Below are 25607 nucleotides of genomic sequence, written 5' to 3' on the forward strand. Positions count from 1 at the left end.
TACACCTTGACCCTAATAAGCCTTCAAATACAACTCACCTAAATTTTTTTATATGTAAAAAAAAAATTCCAACTATTCATATAAAATGATCTTAGTGGAAAGAGTCTCAAGTTTGAGTTTGTGTAAATGAAAAAAAAAAATTTTTGGAAAAATTATCTCAAATTGAATTCAGCAATATTTGAATGTGAATTAATTATACGTAAGAAAAATTAAATTCCAACTGCCATATATTTGGTCCATATTTCTAAATATTCGACAGCACGTACAAGCACGTGTTGCTAAGGTATGTATGCATTATAACTTTAGTCAGCTCAAATGTTCTCACTCGTTTAGATTTATTTATGTTGCTGGATGGAAATAGTACATTTTATATGTAATTCCTTTTAACTTTGTCTCTACATCATGAAAATTTCTTTCTTTCTTTCGGTTTTCTGGGCCAGCTGCGTCGATGAAAATTTCTGCACGATCCTACGCTAGCGTGTGGAATAATAGTCTTCCAAATGCAAATAATGGGATCTAACAGTCAAAGAGTAAAGCTCATTGAATTTGCGTTACGATTTATGAAATTTTATAACTTGTTTGGTTATTTGATGTTGCAAGGTGGTATAAGAGATGTGCTCAAAATTGTACAGTTTTAAAATTAGATATAAGTACATACAACATATTTTTTCACAAAAGAAAAAAAATAAATAAAGCTTCATAGGTATTGTAATGTTATACAGTATACTTGCAAAAGTTCTTCGACAGGGAAGTTAGTGTCATATAAAAAAATAACAAATATCTGAAAGCAACAAGTTAAAAAACATGCTTTCAACAAGTTAACTAACTTTGCCTCGGAAAAATTAAGGAACAAGTTGACAATTACATGGGAATAACAAATACTGTGATTTTCCATTTGGCTCTTTCTACCTTGCCGTGCAAATGTCATAATCTGTCCTACAAAAAATGATTTTGTTATTATCTTGATAGCCACGGTTTAGCTTTATTTTATAAATAAATTACGTGTCTCTCTCATTGGTCAGCAGCTGCATATATAAATTTCACAACACAGTGTTATGAACCAATCAATGAAGTTAATTATTGCCATTGGACAAGCCGAAGTTTTTCAACCAAAACCCCTTGTTTTCTAGTTTGATTCGTGAACATTCATATCGTGTTTAATTTGACTCAGCATTAAATATGTTGTTAAACTTAAGAAGTATGAGTGCGTATATGTATATAATAAGTAGTACAAATGTTTTCTGAAACTTGTATTCAAGACACACACATATGTCCACACACATTCCAGACACTCAGCACAACGTTTGAAACTATGATCTTTTCTATGCGAAAGGTGTTGGTGCCATTACGGCATATCAAGACATGGGCTTATCAAGAACTTGTAGTATATAGGAATAGCATGTCCATCTGAACCAGCATGATCATGAAGAAATGATATGGAAACGGAGGTTCCAGCTTTTTTTTTTTTTTTAACCCAATTAACCCATGGGTTATATCTATATGTATTTTTTGTTAGAAGTACACAATGTCGGAGCCACTTGGCGGTCTGAGTGCAATACAACTCCTTCACTTCAGAAAAAAATATAAATTTATTGTATAAATTTTAATATTTTATATTCATACTCTTGAAATTTTGAACTATTTATTCTTAAATTTTAATATATATCTCCCATGCAACTTTTAGTTCTACCCTTCAGCTTTAAAATTTTTCACCTCTCATCTAAAATCTTGGCTCCGTCATTGGTTATATAACATTGCTCTCTATTTGGTTTTTCTTGATAATTAAATTATTATAATTTTTTATCTTACAAAATACCGGTGGCAAATTTCTTTGAAATGTAAAAGTGGAAGATGTGAGAACAAAATTTTTTGCACAGAAGTCTAGTAGGTGGGTGCAATATTTTGATTTAAACTTAATTTGCCCTTAAATACTTCGGGTGTAAATTGAGTTGATGTCAATTTTTTTTCAAAGTATAATAAGACTATTTCATATTTTCTTTCTCTAATATTTAATGAAGGATAAAAAAATTGATAATCAAAAATTAAAGATGTGACTTATAAATGAGATAAAAAAATATTTTTTTAACCCTATAAATAGGATCAAAGGAAGTATTTTTCATGCATTCAAAAATAAAAACAAGCAAATATGTGCCTATGGATGAAGCGGTAGTGAAAACCTTTTATAAACAGTAAAGCGATGCCTTTTAAAATATTATTATAACTCTTCAACAAAAAGAATAAAAGACATATTTTACCCAAAAAAAAAAGAATAAAAGACATATTTTTATGAATAATCACGGTATTTTATATATGAAGTAAAACTATTCTGTTATATACGGCCACTGAAACCTACATGACATTTTCTATAATTATTTTAATCTATTTTTATGAATAGATTATTTATGAATTGACTGCCTATCTACTTATCATTAATTTATCAAACTTTTGACTCACACCATATCGTCCCATGTGCACAGTGCATACAACGCTTGAATGACTAGTTCATGAACATGTGCGATAAGTACGGATCTCATGACCTGGATCTTCAGTGCATGTTTTTAAGTTTTGTTTAACATTGTTTTCTTAAAAGACGTAGATAATTACATCATTTCATGCTCATTTAAATATTTATATTCCTACTTTTTATGTTGGAAGTAGTTTACCCATTTTTAAATAAATAAAGTATATCTCGTAAGCATCTCCTATAAAGATCCACATTACATGTGCATTTAAAGATTTCCTTGCTTTTTAAGTTTGAAGTAATTTACATATATCACATGAAATTTTTATCATTATAATTAGTCGCACATTGTTTTCAAAGAATTAAGTATAGATTTTAAATCAAAGTTAAAAAAAGAGTATAGATTTTAAACATCTAAAAAATGACGTAAATTACGTGTGCATTTAATTTAATATTCTTACTTTTTTAGCTTGAAGCAATTTACATAGTTAAGTCACATTAAATTTTTATCAATATAATAAACTGTTAGACGATGGAATTAATGCTGGGTCGTTGCAGAGGCATTTAAGAAGGCACCCACATGGACGCTGATAGCGATGACCCGCCAATCGTGGTCCTCTTACATATCAACGTTACCAAAATATTTGGCTTAAGAGATCATGATAATCTTCTCACTTATCGCTTATCCAATTAAGCTCAAACTCAAGGGTCCCTTTTACTTATTAGAAATAAATAAAATGAAATAAATTTAAAAAATAAAAATGAAAATAAAATGATCAAATGGAATAGATAAACACATTCGTAAAGGGAGAAATAATTTAGTTCATAAAATCAATAATCATGATTCATAAAATTTTTAAAGAATATAATAATTCTGCCCTTTGTAATATATATTATTGAGTTTTATCACATGCATACCATGGAAGAAAATGTGATTTAATTTATTTCTGTCTTAATTTTTTTAATTTATTTCTTTCTAGTAACCAAATAAGACTGAGATATATGTTATAGATGCAATTTCAATTTGTGAAGAAAAAATATTTTTTGCAAGATAATTATGCATCATACATAGTTACAGACCCACGTAGATGGAAATAATAAATTGGCATAGCCTTTGGATTAATGAATTTGAATTTAAATTTTAAATTTAAATTTCATGTATTTAAAATATTTTACTTGTATAATGTGAAAAATTTTAAAGGTGAAAAAGAAACAGGTTAAAATTTGAAGCAAATACAAAAAATTGAAAATGAAAAATTTATCTCTATTATTCAATTGGTGAGAGATAAGTAAAATTTTAAATAATCAACATTTAAAAGAAATTTAAAATTATAAAAAAGTTATAATAAAAAATGGATTTAGATTTAACAATCCAAACAAAAAAAAATTGTATCTAAATAAAAAATTTAATCTAAATCTAAATCTAAATTTAAATCTTCGTACATCTAAATGAATGTTAGATTAATTTAGATATTGCCTGGTTAGGAATGAATAAACAGGGAAAGTTGGGATTTCTCAGAAGTAGTGAAGTGGATCTTACTTGGTTCGCTACAAGGCTTGACACTTCCTTCACTACTAGAAAAGTATTTTTCTAAACACAATTCAAGTAAGTTCTATCTCCTTAGCATTTTTGTCTTTCATGTGAAAATAATTAGGGGTGAGCAAAACCGAACCGAAACCGAAAACCGAATTGAACCAAATTACGTTTGATCTGTTCGGTTCGGTTTATTCGGTTTAAAAGGTTGGTTCGGTTTTTTTAAAAAATATTTTGTTTGAATTGTTTGGTTCGGTTTGAAAATTATGAAATCGAATAAACCGAAGTAACCGAAATTAATTAGATACATTTATAATTATAAATATTATAATTGATTTATATTATTAAAGATTATATTTTTTAAAATACTAATATCATATATTTATTGAAAGAGGGTGGGGAAAAAACGTAGCCCAATTGACAGCCCAGTCCATTGTCAGTCTCTGCCACAGACCCACAGTGCCATTCTTTTTTTTTTAGCAAAAGCTACAGTGATCAGATTCAGTCTTGGCCCATAATCAGTCTCAGCCCAGTCTGCGTCAGTCATTACTTCTCGGCTTCTCGCTCTCGGCTCTCGCTCGATCGCTCCCAGAGTCCAGAGACTCATATCAGACATCAGAGAACTTAGGTTTAGCTTCTATCTCCCACTCGGCCACTCCACAGTCCACACAAAGTCACGATTCACGACTCACGAACCCTAACAAATAGAAATCTCTATGAGGCTGTGACTCTGTATCTGAATATCTCCATCTCGCATTCACGATTCAGGCATCCTTTGCAGACTCTGTATCTGAGTATCTGAGTATTTGCGAGCGAGACTGTGACTCTGTATTTGAGTATCTCTCTCGGTCTCAGGCTTCATCTCCCTCAACTCCATCATTCTCTTGATCTCGGCTCGGATCAGTGTTAATTTCCCTTTGCCTCAGATCAACGTTCATCTCCTTTCATTTTCTCAAGTCCAGTTCGTCTGAGCTCAGGCTTTATCTCTCTTCTCAGATAAGGGCAACTCATAGATGCAAGGTATGGTTCTAGCTAGCGACTTTCTTCATCTCATGTTTTTGAACTTTTGAGAAGTGTGTCTCAGGCTTTATTTTGTTGAATGGTTCAGATGTCTGGCTCCCATGAAGGTGAAGGACAAACAATCACTCCAAACAGCCAAACACTAACTCCATCTTCAACATCTAATACTGAAGTGAGTTCAAAAAAAGGAAGGCCATACAGCCAAGGTTTGAAGTTTGGGAGCATTTTCACAAATATGTTAATGAGCATGGAGAAACCAAAGGTAAGTGCAATTATTGTGAAAGGGAGTTTTTCTGTGATCCAAAAAGGAATGGGACTACTACACTTAAAAATCATATGGTGTGTGTAAGAAACGGCCTCCTCCTGAAGAAGGCATATAGACCCATTTAAATTTTGGTATAGATGATAATGCTTCTATTCTTGCTAACTGGAAATTTGATCAAGAAGCAATTAGGAAATCTTTGGCAAACATGGTTATAACTGATGAACTTCCTTTCAAATTTATTGATGGGTTTGGGTTTAAACGCTTTATGGCGACTGCTCAACCAAGATTTAAGGTTCCTTCTAGATGGACAGTGGCTCGTGATTGTTTTAAAATTTACATGGATGAAAAAATTAGATTCAAAAACCACTTGATTAGAAACAAACAAAGGGTTTGTCTAACAACTGACACTTAGACTTCTATTCAAAGAATCAATTACATGTGTATTACTGCTCATTTTATTGATGCTGACTGGAATTTGACTAAGAGGATTTTGAATTTTGTTCCAATATCTAGTCACAAGGGGAGGGATATTGGAATAGAAATTGAGAAGTGTTTGCTTGAATGGGGAATTGATAGAGTGTTTACTATTACGGTAGACAATGCTGCTTCTAATGATGTTGCTTTATTGTACTTGAAAGAAAAAATTTCTAATTAGGGCTTTTCTATCATGAAGTGTCAGTTTCTACACATGAGATGTGTTACTCACATTGTAAATTTGATTGTTGTTGATGGGTTGAGATTAATAGGGAGTTCTGTGAAGAGAGTTAGGGAGGTTGTTCAATTTGTTAGGCAATCTGCCCTTAGGATGAAAAAGTTTAAAGAGAGTTGTGAGGATGAGAAGATTCAAAGTAAGAGCCTTTTAACTCTAGATGTCTCTACTAGGTGGAACTCCACTTATTTAATGTTGGAGAGTGCTCAAAAATTTGAGGCAGCTTTTAAGAGGTTTGAGGATAAAGACCCTTACTTTCGCATTGATCTTGAACAAGGGGAGGGGGTGCCTGATGCTGCTGATTGGAGGAATGTTAGAAGGATGGTGATGTTTTTGAGTCATTTTTATGAGATGACCTTGCGTGTGTCTGGTGCTTTTTATGTTACATCCAATAGCTTGTTTTATGAGATTTACATGATATATCGCCTTTTGGATGAATGGACAAAGTGTGATGATTTTGAGCTATCATCAATGGCTTTTAAAATGAAAGAAAAATATGACAAGTATTGGGGAGATCCTTTAAAGATGAACCAACTTATTTATATTGCTGCTGTTCTAGATCCTCGATATAAGTTGGAATGGGTTCAATTTGCTCTTTGTAAAATGTTTAATGATGAAGGTGAAAATTTGGCAAAGCAAGTGAAGGATGTTTTCATTGCTTTATATCATGAATACAAAGAACATGTCTCCCCCTCTAAGCAATCTGAAAAGGAGCAGCTTGTGGATGAAATTTAATCTGATTTTGGTGATAAGGATGACCCTGCTATAAAGGTTAGAAAGTTGCTTGAATCAGAAAAGAGAAAATTTTTAAGTGACCGCCTTGGTGGAAAAAGTAATAGGACTGAAGTTGATAAATATTTGAATGAGGAAATTGAAATAGATAGACCTTACTTTGATATCTTGGGCTGGTGGAAATTGAATGGTCCTAGATTTCCCATTCTTTCAAGGTTGGCAAGTGATGTTTTGACAATACCAATATCCACAGTTGCTTCAGAATCTACGTTCAGCACTGGAGGACGTGTTTTGGATGCATTTAGGAGTTCTTTAACTCCTAAAGTTGTGCAAGCCCTTATTTGTGCTGAAGATTGGCTTCGTCACTCCATTCCTGTGGTTGTGGAAGAGAAATTAGATGATATTCAAAGGATTGAAAGAGATAAAAATTTTATAATGTTATGTATGTGCAATGTTACCTTTAAAATTTATTTGTTTACGATTTAATTTAACTCCTAAATTGATTTATTTGTAGATTTCCAAAGAATTGGATTAGAATCAGTAGTGGATATAGTTTAAACTCTTTAAGGTAACTCTTCATTATTACTGTCCATGGAAATTGGTTCATGTAGTTGTGATATTTGTTTTATTGTTGCTTTTTGTAGTTTTCTAACTTTGGTGCCTGGTGGACTGTTGGTTCTGTTGCTGTCTTATTCTAGTCTTTTTGGTGGTTAGTTTTGTAATAAGCTTGTTCATTTTTTTAGTTTTGTAATATTTTGGCCAGATGTTTAACTATTTTCTTTTATAATGTAGGCTGGAGCAAAGATTTTGTGTCATTGACAGTTAACAACTTGTGATGATCTAATGAATTAGTTATTTTAGATTATATTAAAACTCTTGAACTTATTTGTAATTTTTTAAGGGATTATTGTTGTTATTTGGTGGATTATTTTGGATTGTTAAGAATTTATATTAGGTAAATTATCAATTTATAAATTATGTGTTTTTTGCTTTGCTTCTTCAACTTATAGGTGTAGATCTGAATGACTGAATTTGATTATTTTATTTTTTAATATTTCCAGATTTTACAGCCTTATAAGGTCTATTTAAAAATCCCTTAATTCCCCCTTTTAGATTTTAATGTTTTAAATTGTTTGTTGATCAGCATTTTTTTTAAATAAGCCCAAAATGCTGTCAAAAAAGGCCCAAAATGCTTCCAAAAACAGGCCCAAAATGCTGCAAAATTGGGCCCGAAGTGTTGTAAATAAGGCCCAGTAACCGAAATACAAAAACCGAACCGAACTACTAAACTTCGGTTCGGTTCCACTTCGGTTTTTATAAACTTTCAATTCGGTTCGGTTGAATAAAATGATGAATTTCGGTTTTTTTGGTTCACTTAAATCAGAATCGAATCGAACCGTTGGAACCGATGCTCACTCCTAAAAATAATATATATTTTTTAAACATTGTATTTCACATGAAACAAACAAAAAAAAAACTAAGCAACTTATATATAACTCCTTTAAAAATTATTTCCTAAAGAGTGCGTAATTAATTAGGAAAAAAAAAATGAGGGAAAGGGGTTGAGAAAGGAAGACGGGAGAATTCTCTCCTCTATTCAACAACATGAGTTTGAGCTTGGAAAAAATTATTAGCATCCTTCATTTATTCATTTTTTTCTTATTTTAGAATTTTATGACATAAAAAGTGAAGGTATGTGTATTGTGCTCGAGAAGCATCTAGAGAGAGGGGAGAATATAGATAGATTAGCTCATGGTTTCAACAAGACATATATAGCTAGGTATGATGCTACTTTTTAACTTCAAAGCTTAAGACATTGATTTTATAAATTTTTTTTATTTATATACCTCTTTTTTGATACAACTTTATTTAATATAGAACTTTTTTTATATTGCATTATCAAGCCAACTCACACTTGATATCCTAATAATGTGATGACATTATTAGTTGCCAAGGGAAAAAAAGCTATATGATGAAACCCGAGTATATATATATTTTTATTTTATAAACATAACAAATATGCCGTTGTTATAATTTAACATGATGCAATGAGTATTTTAAAAATTTAATAAATATTTTTATATTAAAATTTTGATAATAATATATTAAAAATGCATGCTTGAACTTTAATGTCATTTCGTTATATACATACAAATAGATATATATATATATATATATATATTCAGGTGAAGTGCCACCAATGCAAGTAGGCAACCGATTTGAGACTATCCATAATGCTCTGCCGTTAAAAGTCTATTAGTCGTTAGTTAATTTAATAGTGTGAATTATAATCGGGATGATTGACCCAAAATAGAGTGAGTATTACTCGAAGTTACAAATGAATGATTGTAGCTTAGATAACCTTATTTATATTTATGTAGTTTGGACGCTTGATTTGATTGAATCCCAGATTAATTAGGATATAACGTTGCATCTATTATAAATAAGTTGGTTCACTAGAGAACATAAAAATATTAGTTGTAAACATGAAAATTAAATATCATGCATACTTCTATTTATTTATTTTCATTTCATCGTCTGGTATTCTGTATTAAAACACAAAAAAGTCTCATATTTAAAAATTATAAGGTATATTATAAATATATAAATTTAAAAAGTATCTAACAAAATAACTTAAGCTATTTTAGTAAAATATATTATCCTTAAGCATACTTAGTATACAAAATTTAATATAATATCATAGCCATTTAATGGGAGACAAATAAAAAAGACAAAAAAAAAGGAAGAATGAAAGATGAAAAGAATAAGAGATTAAAAAAAGATAGGAGGAGGAGGAGGAGGAGAAAAATTAAATAAATTTGAGGCCTTTAAAACTAAAAAAAATACAAATTCAAGCAAGAATAAAAAAAAAAGCAGTTGAACGAATATTAGAACATAAAACTTAAGAAATATTTAACTAAATAATTTAAGTTATTTTGATGAAGTATATTATTTTTAAGCATGCTTAATATATGAAATTTAACATGATATTCTTATATATTCATAATTTATTTTTTAATATTTAGATGTGAGATTTTTTTTTATGTTTAATATTCTTAAAAAATTTAATGTAATCACCACCCGTCTAAAATTGTCTTAATAATGTAACTATATTAAAGTAAAAGAACTTATTTTATCAATAGGTCTTAATAATTAGTCAAAATAAGTACAATGGAAAAACATATTTGATATTTCCTCCCATATAAATAAACTTTAGTGTGATTTTTTCTTCCAGAGATTCAAACTTGCACACCTCATCTTACGAGGTCAAACTCTTGCAATTGACGCTTTCGGCAACATCCCATGCACCAAAAGATCCCATTAAATAAATAATATTTAATTTTTTTTATAACAAAAACGCGCGCGCGCGTCTTAAAACATCTTCACGCCATAGCTCATAATCGTGCACGTTTTTATTAAAAAAATGCAGACACCCAAACTGCACGTTCCTTTTCTGCAGAACATTTTGAGGATTTTTATTATATTTAAGGCTGCCTTTTTTGTATAACCAGTGAACAAATTTTTGCTAAATCTTTTTACCACCACGACGACGATTCGGTAAATTTACATAGTCTAGCCCCTCCATAAAGTTCATGAAGAACGCGCTAGCTTGTACAGTGAATGCTGTAGTTATGCAAAACTCAATTTTCAGTTTAATACAAGCTCTCTGGGTCTGTCACTTTAATCTTAGAGTTAAGGTCTTACTTTATTCTTATACTTTTTTTCAAAAGCGCTAAATATCTTATATTTTTAATTGAGATAATTTTATTTTTAAATTATTTTTTCGAGGAGCAAATATCGTTAACGAATCGTTAACTCTGCCATTATATAATGATCTGACATGTTCGTTGATCCCATACACGGTGACAAGTAAGACTTTAATTACTTATTTGATGCTAATTTATTCTTAAATTTTTTTTTATAAGCGATAAATTTAATGTTTTTACGTTTCTAACTTATAAAATCGTGTCAACTTACTCATAAGTTTGAACTAGATACAAATTTAGTTGAACTGTTGTTTTTGTATTTTTAACTTATAAAATCATATTAATTAATTCATAAATTCAGACTAGATGCAAACTTAATTTAACTTGTTAAGCTTGTCATTTTTTTTAGTTGAGTAAGTTATGCATATACTATAAAAAAATTTAATTTATAAAGAAAAAAAAAACTTAAAATGCAAAAAATAATATTAATAAAAAAAAAAATTAAAAATAATTTTTTCTCTTTTAAAATTTTCATGTCTTGTATATGATAATTTATCAATGTAGATGAGTTTAATTTTAATTATTTTTATTTTTAATATAATTAAATTAAATTATAATTATATTTTAATGGCTATTTATTAATAGAAATAAATTCTTACTAATTTACAATCTGAATTTACTATATGAGTTTATATTTTTGTTATGAGTTTAACAACTATAATTATAACTATACATTCTGGGAGTGCTATATATAATTCACTTTTTAAAATATTAGTTATTTTTTAAAAAATTACTCTGCATAAAAAAATAGGCTATTAATTATTCTTTTCAACTTTAGTCATTCACAATTTTTTAAGGGGAAAGAAGATGCATATATGGAATAGAAAATGTTTTAAAAATAATATATTTAATGAGAATAAATTTTAAAATTTTTAATATTAATTATTTAACAATCTCTATCTAATTTTTTTGAATTGAATAGTCTATCGTTTACATGTATTTATTTTCATTTAGGTGATATACCGGCTGGGAAACTTACAAGTGCCTGTAAAGTGTATGTATATATGCGACAACTTGCTTGACACTTCGACGCCTGCTATTCATTGATTTAACCTGACATAAAGCGATCCTATTCTGATATCGGATTATGGCTGTATCTAACACCATTGCACATAGAAACCGAACACAAGAAAAACACTGCAACACAACAAATTTTGTCGGTTAAGGATACCCGTTAATATTTGCTTATAATCTTATATATAGTTCCCGTCTTCCCTGCTGTTTCTTCTGTAACAGAAGCACCTTTAAGAACTCATGCTATCGTTGCAGACTTTCTCTAACAAACTGAAACACTTTCCTCTTGCACCTATAAACGTTCTTTTTGTGTTCTTGTGATGAAGATTCCCCTTTTGTCCCTTTCCGCTAGTCTATGTCTCTGAATCGAGCTTTTCTCTGATATTTATAATTATAATTATCGTCCTTGTTCCTAAACCCGGTCGGCTGCAACTTTGGTCTGCATCAGAAACTGGTTTGCTCTGTGTTTTATCGACTATTTATTGCATCTTTCAGCTTCTGTTTCTGTGTTTCTGTTTGCCTATCAGATGGGTCATAAAAAAAAATTGAAAATTTTGACATGGGTATTGTTCTGTTTCTCTTGATGATCCTTTTTCCTGGGCTCACCAGCATCTCTTTCTCCCTCCCTCCCTCCCTCCCTCAGAAGATGGTGGAAATTGGAAATAGTGTTAGACTTCGAACTCTGGAATCCAGTATTTAGGCTGAAACCCACGAAATCTGCTGCGAACATTGATGGCATTTCTGCTAGACTGAAGAATTTAGGAATTATTTAATTAATTTACTGTTGGTTTATTCCTCTTTCATATTTGACGGTAGTATTTTATGCTCGAGACTCGTCTTGATTTGTGGAAATTCGAGTTGTTAGGCACGTCTTGATTTCCGACGTCGCTGCCTGTCATTTTTCTAGTTGGACCATGAATTACATGTTGAATCTAATATTTGAGTTTGACTTTGATTCAACAGAGACTATTCAAAGGCACAAACTTCGTTTCAGCGATTCATGGATTATTTGGAGGTGAGTGAGGAATGAGAATTCTCATTAATGGGCATGGAGAACAAATGGCTATTTCCTCTCTTCTTGAGCTCCGCAATATTCATATACCTTCTAGCTGCTTCTTCTAAAAGCGGCATCGTCTCTTCAATAAGCTCAATCAATTCAGTCTTCTTCCTCCCATCTCATACGACCACAAACCAGACAGCATCTTCAGTTTTTGTGGAGACTAAGATTTCTCCTCCTCCATTTCCTTCTGGACCTGCGATTCCTCGTTTTGCCTATTTGATTTCTGGGTCAAAGGGTGATTTGGAGAATCTTTGGAGGACTCTTTTTGCCCTCTACCACCCTCGGAACCACTATGTTGTTCATCTCGATCTTGAATCACCATTGGAGGAAAGGTTGGAGCTTGCTTCCAGAATTGAGAAGCAGCCTCTGTTTGCTGAAATTGAAAATGTTTTTATGATAAAAAAGGCTAATATGGTCACTTATAGAGGACCAACCATGGTATCTAACACCCTTCACGCCTGTGCCATTCACCTTAAGCGAAATAAAGATTGGGATTGGTTTATTAATCTCAGTGCTTCAGACTATCCTCTTGTGACTCAAGATGGTTAGCTTCTCATCTTGTGCCATTCACCTTGAATGATTATAGCTTTTAGATTTATTCTTCTTTGTGAATTAGTATCTCCATCGGATCAAGTTGCGTATTTACTTTCGAATTTTCTGTTTCGTCTTTTTGTTCTGTTTCTAACCCTTTTGTTTCAAGTTGTTCAGATCTTCTGCACACATTTTGGAGTTTAGATAGAAACCTTAACTTCATTGAGCACACAAGTCAGTTGGGATGGAAGTTGTAAGTTCTGTCGTCCTGTGTTGCTTCTTCCCCTGAAACAGACAAGTTTTGATTTGTTGTTTATACTGATGATCGAACAATGATTTGCAGTGACAAAAGAGCAAAGCCTTTAATGATAGACCCAGGGCTTTACATGGCAAGCAAGTCTGATATATTTTGGGTTAATCCTGGAAGACCTTTGCCTACTGCATTTAAACTATTCACTGGTTAGCTTTTCCCTTCAACACTTCATTGTGCTTGTCACTGTATTGATTGATCTTTGGGTTACTTGATTTTCAACATATGCCAATTTGGAAGGCACGTCTAACAGAACTAAACTACTGGATTCTGCAGATGCTACCTTCTTTTATGTTACTTCCCCTGTTCTCTATACGTCAAATAACTCGTGGAAGTGTCCTTTGTATAAGCAGATGAAACTTTACTAGGTCTTTTTTTCATCATCCACCATCTCGTTACAACAAGGTGGTGGATGGTCAAAGGTGCATTAATCATCTACGTTATTATGTGCTATCCTATCCGAAATATGAGCACATCTATTAGCCTCTTATGCATAAAGTTAATCAAAATATTCCAATTCCTAGTCCAAAGCATCTCAGCTTTTTCAATCAATAATATCTTGATAAGGAAGATCTGCTTTCTAATGTCTTGTAACCAAGTCGAAAGCTTCTGCATAATGAGTGAAAACATGGACCTTCTTTAGTCCTTTTTCCCAACATGCCCCTTATTACTGCCGAAAGTTCACTGTCCCTCGCCACACTGCCACAAATAGTCAGTCCGTCCCCACTTACTGAACCATCAATGTCTTGTCTATATTCTCCCCTGCTTGGTGGACACCATCGACCAAGATTTTTCCTATCAGGATCTCTTAGCGTCAATGAGCCCTCAGCCTCTCAGCAACGGTCATATCTGTAGTTCTGTACTAGCTCTATGAAAACTAGCACAAACAGTCTGACACTGTCATTTCTGTTGTCATCTTCAATTAAGAACATTTTTTAACCCTTTACTGCTCAAATATCCCAGCAAACATAAACAAAAAGAGCATTCCATGCACCTTCTTGGCGTAATCCTTTCCAGCCTCCTTGAAGTTCCATAGTATCCACTATCCACTCAAACACGTTTAGATTCTTGAAAGCGTCCTATTTTTCTTGTAATAATGTCCTTCCGTTTCTGTGTTGCATGGCAGCAGTCTCTTAGATGCACTCTACTAGGTCTTCTATTGGTGTCCCAAGCACATAGATATGGATCTCACTGAAAATTTGTCTAACATGCTTCTATCTATATATAGGGGGGATGGGTGTGTCTCACTCTGTGTGCGTGTATGTGTGTATTTTTGCCTACAAATTTCTATTTTGGTCAGTTTAATCGAGTTTGTCATGTCTAAACATATAAACATGTCAAGGATGAAATGATAACACGTATCTGGTTCTGGCCAAAACTAAAAAGTGATTTCCTTATTTTGTAACTACAGATCGAACCATACTTTATTAATGTCATCATGAGTGATTCTCAATCTGTTAACTGGTTCACAAGATCTGTTTGACCGAATCAAATTAACTAAACTGTAGGATCAGCATGGATGGTTCTGTCACGTTCATTTGTGGAATACGTTGTGTTGGGTTGGGACAACCTGCCAAGAACACTTCTAATGTACTACACAAACTTTGTGTCTTCCCCAGAAGGCTACTTTCAGACAGTGATCTGCAACGTCCCTGAAATGGCCGAAACCGCAGTGAACAGTGACTTGCACTATATTTCATGGGACAAACCCCCAAAGCAACACCCCCACGTCCTTAACATTAACGATACAAGAAGCATGATAGCAAGTAATGCTCCTTTTGCGAGGAAGTTTAAGCAAGACGACGTTGTGTTGGATTTGATTGATAAGGAATTGCTGCACAGGGAAGCAGGAATGTTCACACCTGGTGGTTGGTGTTCTGGGAAGCCTGCATGTTCCGAGGTTGGGAACCTTAACGAAATCAAACCTGGTCCTGGAGCTTTGAGGCTTAGAAGCCTAGTAGGGAGGCTGGTATTGAGGACTAGAGTTGGTCAGAATCGGTGTAAATAGGATTCCACTGATGGAAGGAAAAGCGCAGAGATGGTGATTCTGATGTTATTACTCGTGTCATGGCCTACTGTCGTTCCAGTGGATCACCCTGATGTTGGAGCGGCAACTTGCGACTGTAACCCCATTCTTTAGGCATTTCAGTCTCATTTTTTTTTTTTTTGGGATACAGGGGGGATTGAATTCTCTTACAAATTATTCACGTATCTTGTTACTATATTAGATAGCATTATTCAGAATCAGAATTATCTGGTTTTTTTTAATATCCATAATAATAACCATGCGAGGCTATAGAATGACTTGCCCACTTTGTCAAATTTAATCGCACTAGAGAATATGGATTTAAGCCAGCTGGATTTTATTAGTAAGTTAGCATGAGCCAGCTTTTTTCAATTTCCCCCCAAAAAGGATTTGAGCAATTTAGTTGGATTTATTGTTAAAAAGCATACCTGAATCTGTATTGACTATTTGAAACCACAGTATGTCAGTGTTTTTGCTTTTTTTTTTTCTTTTTCAAATATTAATTAATTGCGCCAAAATTAGACAATTTGTGTCACAATTTTTTGGGTGAAAATGATCAGTGTTGTTAGTAGGTAGAGTGAAATAAAATAAAAAAAATATTTCTGGTGTTTAAATCAACCTACTATTGCTATCTTCTCTCAAAAAATTACGCTTTAAATTTATTTTTTATTATTACAATTATGAATTTATCACCCGTTTGTTACTTTGTTTTAAGTTTTCATGAAAAAAATTACTCATTATTTTAAGAAGAATATATTATGTAAAATTTTTATAATATTTGTTTAAATTTTTAAAAGTATTCAGAATTTGATAAAAATATTTTTAATTGTTTTTAATCAGAATCAATTTTATGATACTTTTGCCTTGCTTAATTATTTTTTATAGAGAATCACAAAAATATCATATAATTTAAAAATGAACATGAAAATGAAAATAATAATTATAAATCAATATCAGACTTTTATAAAACATTTATAAAATAATTTTATTTATAAAACCCTCTAAATTATTTACAAATAAATATTTTTTTTAAATTTTTATACAAACCGGCCTTTAATAGTTTATGAAAGAAAATTCAATTAATTCGCTGCGTTATGAAATAAGCCACGAAGAAGCATAACTTTCGCCTGAGACATAAATGAGGACACGCATATAAAACAAAATAAAGGTGGATGTATCCATCTATGGAGTATAATATACACAAGATTTCGTTGCTGGGGTCAAAATACACAGGTCATAATAGCAGTAATGATGATACTAAAATCTAAATATTTCCACTTTTTCTTCTCATTAATATAGAATTTTTATCTACACGAAATCTTATAACAAGATCAATCTCACTCTTCTGTGACTGCTTCCGCTATGATCTTATGCAAAAATTTGTTATGTTACAACTTAAAAGTAAATAACAGAATCTGTATATATCCCTCTTCTATAGCCTTTGTTTCAGAAATTGGATGTACACCAACAATTTGCCATTTCAAAAGACTGTTGACTAAACCATCTCCAGAATTTTGACATTCCCGGTGGAATTTGCTGCGAGTAAGGTGGTCGATTGGCCGCGCCAGCAAACCGAAGAGATGAACTGTGAAGTGTCATCCACTTCATGACCAGAAAGTGGGTCTGTGATCTGGAACTTGAATGACAATGCCGGCATGGGAAATGCCTTGTGGTAAATGAAAACCTGATTCCCACAATATAAGAAACGAGAAGGGAAAAAATAGGAGAATGAGAAAGAAAATCTAAGAAATGAAGGAAAAGAGGGTAAAAGAAATGCATCTGTCGACTTGGTGGATTTACTTTAAAATGTCAAATGACAGGGGGGGGGGGAGCACGATTTCAGCACGACCAGAGCAAAGAAACAGCGAAATGAAGTAAATGAAGCTAACTAAGAAAAAGAAAATCCTGTCACTGCTTTTGAAATAGCAAATTTCTTGCCCCTCAACCATTATATATTATCCACCAACAGCCCCACCCGCTTTTTCTCTCTTTTCTCTCTCAATAGTCTATTCCACGAATATTTAAATTAGACACAGAAATTTTGAAACTTCTGGGAGAAGAGATGAAGATGGAACATGACTTCCGTTTTTTTTTTCTTTGTTAATATCAGAGTGCCAAATATATTTCTCCCTCTTGAATTGAGCACACCTCTCCATATTAAAAATAATAAAATATAATATTTTTCATGAATGCCCATGGCCCTAAACATACTATAACGCACATAGTTATAGCCACAGGTGCTGCCAGGAGATCAGATAACGTCTTCTAACTATGGTTATGAGAAAGGCATAAGCCAATGCAATGCATCTTCATTGGAACATGAAGAATACAATAAATAAAAAAAGTGAGATTGAAACTCAATTACAAATACATGTACCATAAATTTCTCCAAGATCACCTAAAGGGCATACAAAATACCTCATTTGTCTCCGAACCGGTAGCAATGTAACCATCAGCTACTGACAATCCCACAAAGTTCTGCAAGAAAAGAAAAATGAATCAGCAAGATAATATATTATTCCATCAAGTCAAAAAGAATACAAAAATTTCAGGAAATCAGTTAGACATGGCTCAGTTTTGCATGTTTTTCATATGGATGCTCAACTCTGGTCCCTTGCAGGCAAGTCTGCAAATTGATTTTCAACAGGATATGGGTTTCATGAAAGAGATCAAGATAAGCTAATTCATGGACTGTTATCATAGAAACAGTCACAAGATCTTAAAAGACATTTATGCAGAAAAAGTAACAATAGATGTCACAAGGACATGATCAGGCAACTGACTGGTCCTACTCTAAAATTTGTCTGGGATTATCTGCAATATTTAGGGCCTCCTAGAAAGATCTAATAAATTCGCAGGTTGCTCCAAAAGATCAAAATGCCTAATAGTTTGTGAAATTTGATAGGATCAAAGATAGGTAGAGAGAAATGAGGAAAGAGAAGTCTCTATTAAATTACGAAATTAGAATCTAACTTCATCAATTAATAAATAGAAGGAAAATCTTCAATAGAAGATGAGGAAGGATCTTAAACTCATTCGACTAATAAAGCTGAGGAGAATCTCCGCTAATATAAATAAATAATTTTAATTCCAGATGATTTTTACATGGTATGTGCCTCAATACTCATATATAGAAAAATAACTAATAACTCTTACACAGACTCCCATTAACCCATAACTAAGACAATGGGGGAATAACTACCTGAAAAATAAATAATAAATAAATAAAATTATTGACTTAAATCTACAAGTACCATATCCCGCTACTCCTAAACTTGAGGACCATTTACAGAAAAATAATATTATTAAATTGAAAATATCTAAAATAATTTAAAATAATATTTATTCCAAATATTTCTCTAACTTCCCCATTATCCTGTAATAGTCAGTACTCTATCGAAATTATTCTCACCGGATCTCTACATGACCTGGGCAAAGACTCTTGAATCCAAGATTATTTAATCATAAGCTGACAAGTATCCGGCCCATAATGATAAAGTATCACAATGCCATATACAAGCCCGTATTCAATTCTTCCTTAATATCCAGACAAGAATGTTTATAGTGCGCGCGTACTAATTTTCAATAATACTCTTGTTAAGCTTTTATTAAAGATCCAAATATAGGATAATATATAGTAAGAACCTCTAAAATGCCTGACCATAGAAAACATTGATATGTGTAGATTGAGACCTAGGCAAAAAGCCTATAAATTACCACATCCACTTATAGTTGCACCATGATTAAACAACCAAAACCATGTTTCCATCCTAGCTAGCCTCTTGGAAATTTAGGATTCATAAATTGGGAAGTTGATATTTGTAAATTTTTTTTTTTTTTTTGGGAGGGGGATCAATTTTTATCTCAGGAGAAATTAGAATTGCGGGAGACAAGTACTGCAAGCATGTCACTCAGAAAGAAGTTTATCCACTGTCTACAACGTTATATTTTTCTAAGGAGCAAGAAAAACTCATGTCACCAACAGTAAATTTTTTTTACGTGAGCATTGATCATCTAGTCCAGTTCTTTTGACAATGTTATTGCCTCTTCCCTCCCTCCCTCTCTCTCTTTTTTTTTGGGGGGGGGGGGGAACGTAATGCAGGTTGGTTTATTGCTTTTCATTTATGAAAGTTCCAACCTAATTAGTAACAGTACGGAACAAAACAGCCACCATAATAAATCAAATTCTTCAACAGGCATAACTTAAAATAATGTTTGACACTAAATGCAATTTATGTTAAATACACAAATTTACTGTTATAAACAAACTCACCTTCACATTTGTGTGACCCGTAAATGATTGAATTGGTGTGTCTATTACGCGAGAAGTGCACATTGACAAATCCCAAAGCTTCAGAGTGTTGTCTGTAGAAGCTGAGACCAGGTTCATGGTGTCTACAAATTTGATATAGCTCACGGTCTTATTGTGTCCAACTAATGTACAGAGAGGCATCTTCAGGCTGCGGAGATCATAGTAATATATTTGATGATCTGCTGAACCAAATGCAAGGAATCGACCAGAATCCAGAGGAAACTGAACACAGCACACATTTGCCTTTGTTTTGATGGTGCCAATACTAACTCCCTGCAGTACCAGCGCAAGTGAGAGAAACAACTCATCATACCTCCAGAATTAATTATATTAAACATGCAATAGATGACTGCAGTACGTTTAGTTTCAAAGCTGACATCCACCAAGTGCAAGAATGGAATTGCCTGATTGATACTCCATAGCTTAACAGAACCATCATCACTCCCGCTTGCCAGCATTGTAGGGTCTGCTGATGAGAAATCAACGGACCACGCCCGCTTCTCGTGCTCCTTCATTTCAGATAGCACTTGACTTCTTGTCACATCCCATAACTGAACCCCCCAAAAAAAAATAATAATAATAAGTTGCCATATTGTAAAAAGAAATCATAGATAACCTTGCACAAGCCTTGATCTACCTGAACAACACCTTCAAAGTTACTTGAAGCAATTTGACTTTTGATATAAGTATTCCAACATATACTACTCAATTTTGACCTGCTACCCATCTCCACTACTGGATAGTGGATATCACGACACTCATTTATGATTGAGTCACATTCAAAAATTTTGATTTTCTTGTTGACTCCAGCAGTAGCAAAAAATTCTCCATCACGATCAAAACTGAGTGAGCATACTAGATTGGAGGAATGCAAAAGATCTCCTTGCTTCAAGTCAGCCTTAACCTTGAGCTTACTAAATGATAAATACTTGCACAAACCCTCAAGGAAAGGATTTATCCAAGCACTTCTACTGTCCCTGCAGTGCTCTTTAGATGTCAAGTTATTGATGCAGCTTCTTTCTGACATGACAAAGGAGCCTCTACCATCGGCACTTAAAGGTGAATGTCTAACCATTGGTTTTCCTGATGAGTGTGATGGTCTGCATCGTGTTAGAAAGTATGCTGACTCTAATTTCTTGAAGTTCTTCATTAGCCGGGAACTTTTCGAAAGAACACTTCCATAATTTTTCTGATCATCACCTATGTTATCATCACATTCCTCAATGTTGTCAACAAGTAGCCTTGGCCTGACTCGTTTTCTGGTACCCGGACAAGCAGAATCCTCACTATTAATGCCAGTCATGGATGGGAAACTTGGTGCTGAATGATTATTACTTCCTAGTTCAGAGCCAGCAACTTCTTTAAATCTCTCCTGCTGCTTGGTGACTTCTTCAATATCGGAACAAAGAAAAGAAACAGTATGTTGCAGCTTTTCAGCCGCTTCTTGTTTCCTTTGTTGAACTAACAAGAGGAACTCCAGTAATAACTCTTGTTCGTCAATCCTTTCTCTAAGCTCTATCGCTGCCTCACGTTCTTCCATATGATCTCTCTGCTCATTAAGGAAGTCACTTTGCAACAACTCCCTGGTAAAAATGGAGATGAATCTTATTCTTTATTAAAAAAATATATTTACATTTAATGCAAAGCTATGAGAACACTTATGAAAGTTATTGACCAAGATCTCTTAGTTAACAATATTCCTAAAAGCTTGTTAAATAATAAAGCAAAATAGAATCATACAATCCATGTAGCCAACCCTACCTAGTGGTAAATAATAATGCAAAGCTATCAATACTTTGATCTGTCAGGATCCATATTCCTAGGTTTATGGAAGCAATTCAAATGCAGAAATTTGATATATACAACGATATTTTTTAATTGACAATCTACAGGAAAGCAAAGGATAACTAAAATTGTACGGCTTTGTCTTCAATGATTGCAAATGATAGATACATACTCTTACCACCCATTGGGTTTGTTGATGGAAAAGGAGAAGAAATAGGAAAAGTATGTGCGATGTCTATTATAACTATATGATACTTAACCCTATTTGTTTCTAATTCTTCCTTAGGTTTTTATTGTAACACACTTCTAACCGTTTGATACACATTAAAAAAAGTTAATTTTTTCTTATATTAAAAAAAATGAGATGTACTTTTATTTTTACCCTTGACTTTAACTAATTATACAATTATATTAAATACTTTTATGCTAATCAAGAAAGGGTAAAATTAGAAAAAGTGGTTTAATTATTACAAAGTGTCCTACATTTTGGACACAAAATTACTTCTAGAAGGTGTCCTACAAATAGGATCGGAGGGAGTACATTTTAAGAATAAGGGTATTAGAGTCATCTCAATATATAAAATCACTTTTTCCACTTCCATTTCCGTTCACATTATTCTACATACCAAATGTGTGTGTAGCATATGGTGCAAGATTCTTCTGATTCTCCCAATTAAACAAAAGGTGATTAAAGGGCCTATTAATGCTTCAACAAAACTATTAAAAGTTGTATTTAGCCAAATCATTTATCAAATTCTCATGTTAGTCACCAAAAGCAATCAAACAGAACCAAAAGTGGTTCATTTTAGCATATTAGACATAAAATAATTTATTGCCCACCTTCCCTTCATAAACATGTATATGTGTTACAAAACTCTATTCAAAATATAATCTGATTCAAGTGAACAACATCAGTGCAAAAATTACTACATGACATATGGACTTTATCTTATTAGTTTACTAGTTTGGGCTGTTGATATGAACAGACACTAATTACAGAATATCAGCAGATCAAAGACCTCCAACGTTGAAGCAACTTACAAGGACCTAATCAAAATTTTTGATACCATAGACCAAGAGCTAAGTGATGAAGAGAAATTACCCTAGCGTCGGACGACAGCTAGGCTCAGGATGTAGTAACCACAAACAAAATGAAGCTTCTTTAGGCCACTTCAAAAGCAACATTGGAGGAAGAACTCTATGTCTAAGGCTAGACATGGTTCTGCTCTTTTCTTCTCTTGAGCTGAGTGGACAGAATAGCTGGTCAATGCAGAGTAGCCATGTGTTAGCAAATACAGAACTAGCTATATAGGATCTTTCAGCTAAATTAATAACATAGAGACAACATAAAGTCAGTCAATGCGTGGAATTAAAATATAATAACTAAAATAAGAGTTGTACAATTTTCTTAATGAACCTCAAATAGGAGAACCCCCAATCGGTAGATGTCAGAAGCACACGTACTTGGAGCATCAGCTACCTCTTCAGGACTAGTGTACCAACTTGTCTCCATTAATAGTATTTGTTTCATTGGAAAAGATTCCTTCTTTCCTTCTACTTCTTCACCTTTTCTCCTGTCTCTGGTTTTATTTTCTTCAGTATCTTCAATTAAAGATGCGCGGGCTGCATATACTGCACTGGACAGCATGCAACTAGACTCTGACAAAGCAGATATTGAAGTCCTGACAGGCACATTATCTTCACTCCCTAAACTTCTTGTCTGATGCACACCATGAGGAAGGAGAGGTGTTTGTGTTTTAATCTCATCCGCTTTGCTGTTTAATCCATCTTCTACAGAATCTGAGCCAGAATCAGAACAGGATGCTGACTCGATGAAGGAGACATGGTTGAAAGACGACATGACAAAGCAGGAGGGCCTCACGTTATGAACAACAATTCCTTGAGAATGCGCGATATTAACAATTTCTACAATTTGCCTAAAAATGTGCAAACATTCATATACATCCACAGACCGGTCGGGTTTGTCTAACCATTGTCTCAAGCTAATATCACCCCATTCTATAGAGGGAACAAAAGATTAACTGACACATCTTCGCAACCCTGGCCAACCCTATTCGGTCTCTTTCTTTTCTAAAACCTGAATCCTGTGACGCCTCACCAGAAATGGTGTTTTTTTCAGGACAAAGAAGCCTCAGGTTCCTGTCTGAGACTCCAGAAGTGTTTAATGCCCTAGAACTGTCAGACTTCTGCCAACCAGACCCTGAAGAACCCTCCATTTTTTATTTACTTTTGATTTTGAGTTGCATGAAAGCCACGAAATTCGCAACCAACATTCGGAGAAGTTCTCCAACTTTTACTGCACTCTCGCACCTCGACCGTCAACATCATGGCTCAGAAACTCATTTCGATGGTTCCCGAAATAAAACAGAGATCCCAAATTCAAGATCAACTTCTCCGCCGGCGAAGAATCTACGTAATGACAAGTTCCTGCCAAGCACCAATATAATTCATAAACTATTCAGAATGCAATTTCAAAAGCGCGATTACTAAGTAATGAGAACAAATTAGAACACTCAGAAAACTCGACAGAGAAAACTATATTTATCACAGATTCGCCAGTTGATGAACAGAAAACTCCGGAACAAGGTAGAGCAGACAGGGTCTCGAAAAGAACTACAATTTCTCAAAAATTCATCAGAACACCATGCACCATCCATCAGGGCATTAAGAAATCAAAAAGACTCCAAGAGAGATGTTCACATAAACCGGTGGAGAGAAAAAGAGAGGATACCAGAGCCACCACAGGAGGATCTCCTATTTCTGCTAGGCAAGCCAGAGAACGGAACCGCACAAAACTTTTTTTTTTTCTTGATACACAGCCACAATGAAGCTCTACAGCCTCATAAATTCCTCACATTTCAGATGAAAAGAAAATAGAAAAGAAAAAGGAAAAAGCAGACAAACAATACAAAAATCTTCAGAAACCGTTTTGCGAATTAAAAAAGGAATTTTGACAGGGGATTCCCCTTTTTATCATTTCTTTATTGCATTCACTATATTTTTTTAAGCCTCGAGCACTTCTTATCCTCGCGCTTTATTCCAGACAAGCGACGTGGCGCCACCATGGCCTCTAGGACGCCGCGGATGAGTGGCCAGTTGAGTAAATTTTAATAATCAGTGGGCCATGTAATGAAAATTTAAATAATTAAATAACCTCCACTGTAATTACTAAAAGATGGTGTCTGGAAGCGACGCCTCTTTCCCAAAGAGGAAAATAAAAATCGTCGACAAAGGTGAAGCAATAAACTATCAAGGCTTGTTTGAATTTCAGTTAAAGTATTAATTAACTATAATTATGTTATAGCATAATTTATTTAAATTAAAATTAATTTTACCTATATAAATTAACGTAAAAGATATTACTTTTAAAAATAAAATTATTGATAAAGTTATATTCAATATTATTAAATTTGATAAATTTTATTTAAAAAATAAAATATATTATTTAACAGAAAAATTGAATTTATAAATAATTTTTTAAAACTTATTTTAAAATATGATTATGGCTCAACAATATCAATTATAAGATTTTTTAGCTGTTTGGGTAATTGTTAGAAGAATGGATTAGTTGGCCCCAAATAATTATTTTTTGTCAATCCAAACAGGCATAAAAACATCGAGTTTAGCTAAACAAAGCATCGGAGTCGAATCTAATCTAATCTAATAATATAATATATTCAAGAAAGTCAGTGGAAGATGGCAAAGAGTGTGCAATTGAACTCAAATAATATAAACTATTCTTTATCAGACAAAGTCGATTCTGATTAACAACTAATCATTAGTTAATTAAACTAAACGAGATGAATGCATGGATGAAGGTGAACACTTTCTTGCCTGTGTATCCGATATCAATATGGGAAGCTGAAATGTGGGTCAGATCATTTTCTGCTTTGGGATCAGGTGATTCTTTTTTTTCTTTTTTCTTTTTTCTTGTTTGCCCAACAGACGCTTATTTTGTCATTTTCTTCAGTGTACTGTACCATATATTGAATATGCTCACCTCGAACAGTAATTATTCAAAATTACAATATTTTCGTGATTAGTTACTCAAAATTAAGTT

At 33.1% G+C, this 25607-nt stretch overlaps 2 protein-coding genes across 6 annotated transcripts; one reads left to right on the top strand and one right to left on the bottom strand.

The window, feature by feature from the left end:
- Nucleotides 1-11530: 11530 nt before the first annotated feature.
- Nucleotides 11531-15671, top strand: LOC129316021 (beta-glucuronosyltransferase GlcAT14A-like). Of its 3 annotated transcripts, none has more exons than XM_054960251.1 (5): nt 11531-11648; nt 12466-12517; nt 13263-13346; nt 13437-13552; nt 14912-15671. In XM_054960251.1, the coding sequence occupies exons 1-5, from the start codon at nt 11576-11578 to the stop codon at nt 15409-15411; spliced, it is 825 nt and encodes a 274-aa protein (XP_054816226.1). In that variant the 5' UTR covers nt 11531-11575; the 3' UTR covers nt 15412-15671. The 3 variants fall into 3 exon arrangements, with proteins under 3 accessions (XP_054816226.1, XP_054816225.1, XP_054816227.1); XM_054960250.1 differs by having other exon boundaries at nt 11538-11956; nt 12466-13106; nt 13271-13346; XM_054960252.1 differs by having other exon boundaries at nt 11540-12367.
- A 1010-nt stretch (nt 15672-16681) lies between these two features.
- LOC129315678 (protein SPA1-RELATED 3) lies at nt 16682-24451 on the bottom strand. Of its 3 annotated transcripts, XM_054959578.1 has the most exons (8): nt 24279-24451; nt 22944-23974; nt 22629-22786; nt 20379-21324; nt 20146-20292; nt 19703-20014; nt 17848-17907; nt 16682-17113 (listed from the first exon to the last, which is right to left on the bottom strand). In XM_054959578.1, the coding sequence occupies exons 2-8, from the start codon at nt 23385-23387 to the stop codon at nt 16925-16927; spliced, it is 2256 nt and encodes a 751-aa protein (XP_054815553.1). In that variant the 5' UTR covers nt 23388-23974; nt 24279-24451; the 3' UTR covers nt 16682-16924. The 3 variants fall into 3 exon arrangements, with proteins under 3 accessions (XP_054815553.1, XP_054815554.1, XP_054815555.1); XM_054959579.1 differs by lacking the exon at nt 24279-24451 and having other exon boundaries at nt 22928-23134; XM_054959580.1 differs by lacking the exon at nt 24279-24451 and having other exon boundaries at nt 22991-23127.
- Between the last annotated feature and the right edge of the window lie 1156 nt (nt 24452-25607).

Source organism: Prosopis cineraria, unplaced genomic scaffold (genome assembly GCF_029017545.1).
Source record: "Prosopis cineraria cultivar Desert tree isolate PC_DT_omini unplaced genomic scaffold, ASM2901754v1 PC7, whole genome shotgun sequence".
NCBI lineage: Eukaryota > Viridiplantae > Streptophyta > Magnoliopsida > Fabales > Fabaceae > Prosopis > Prosopis cineraria.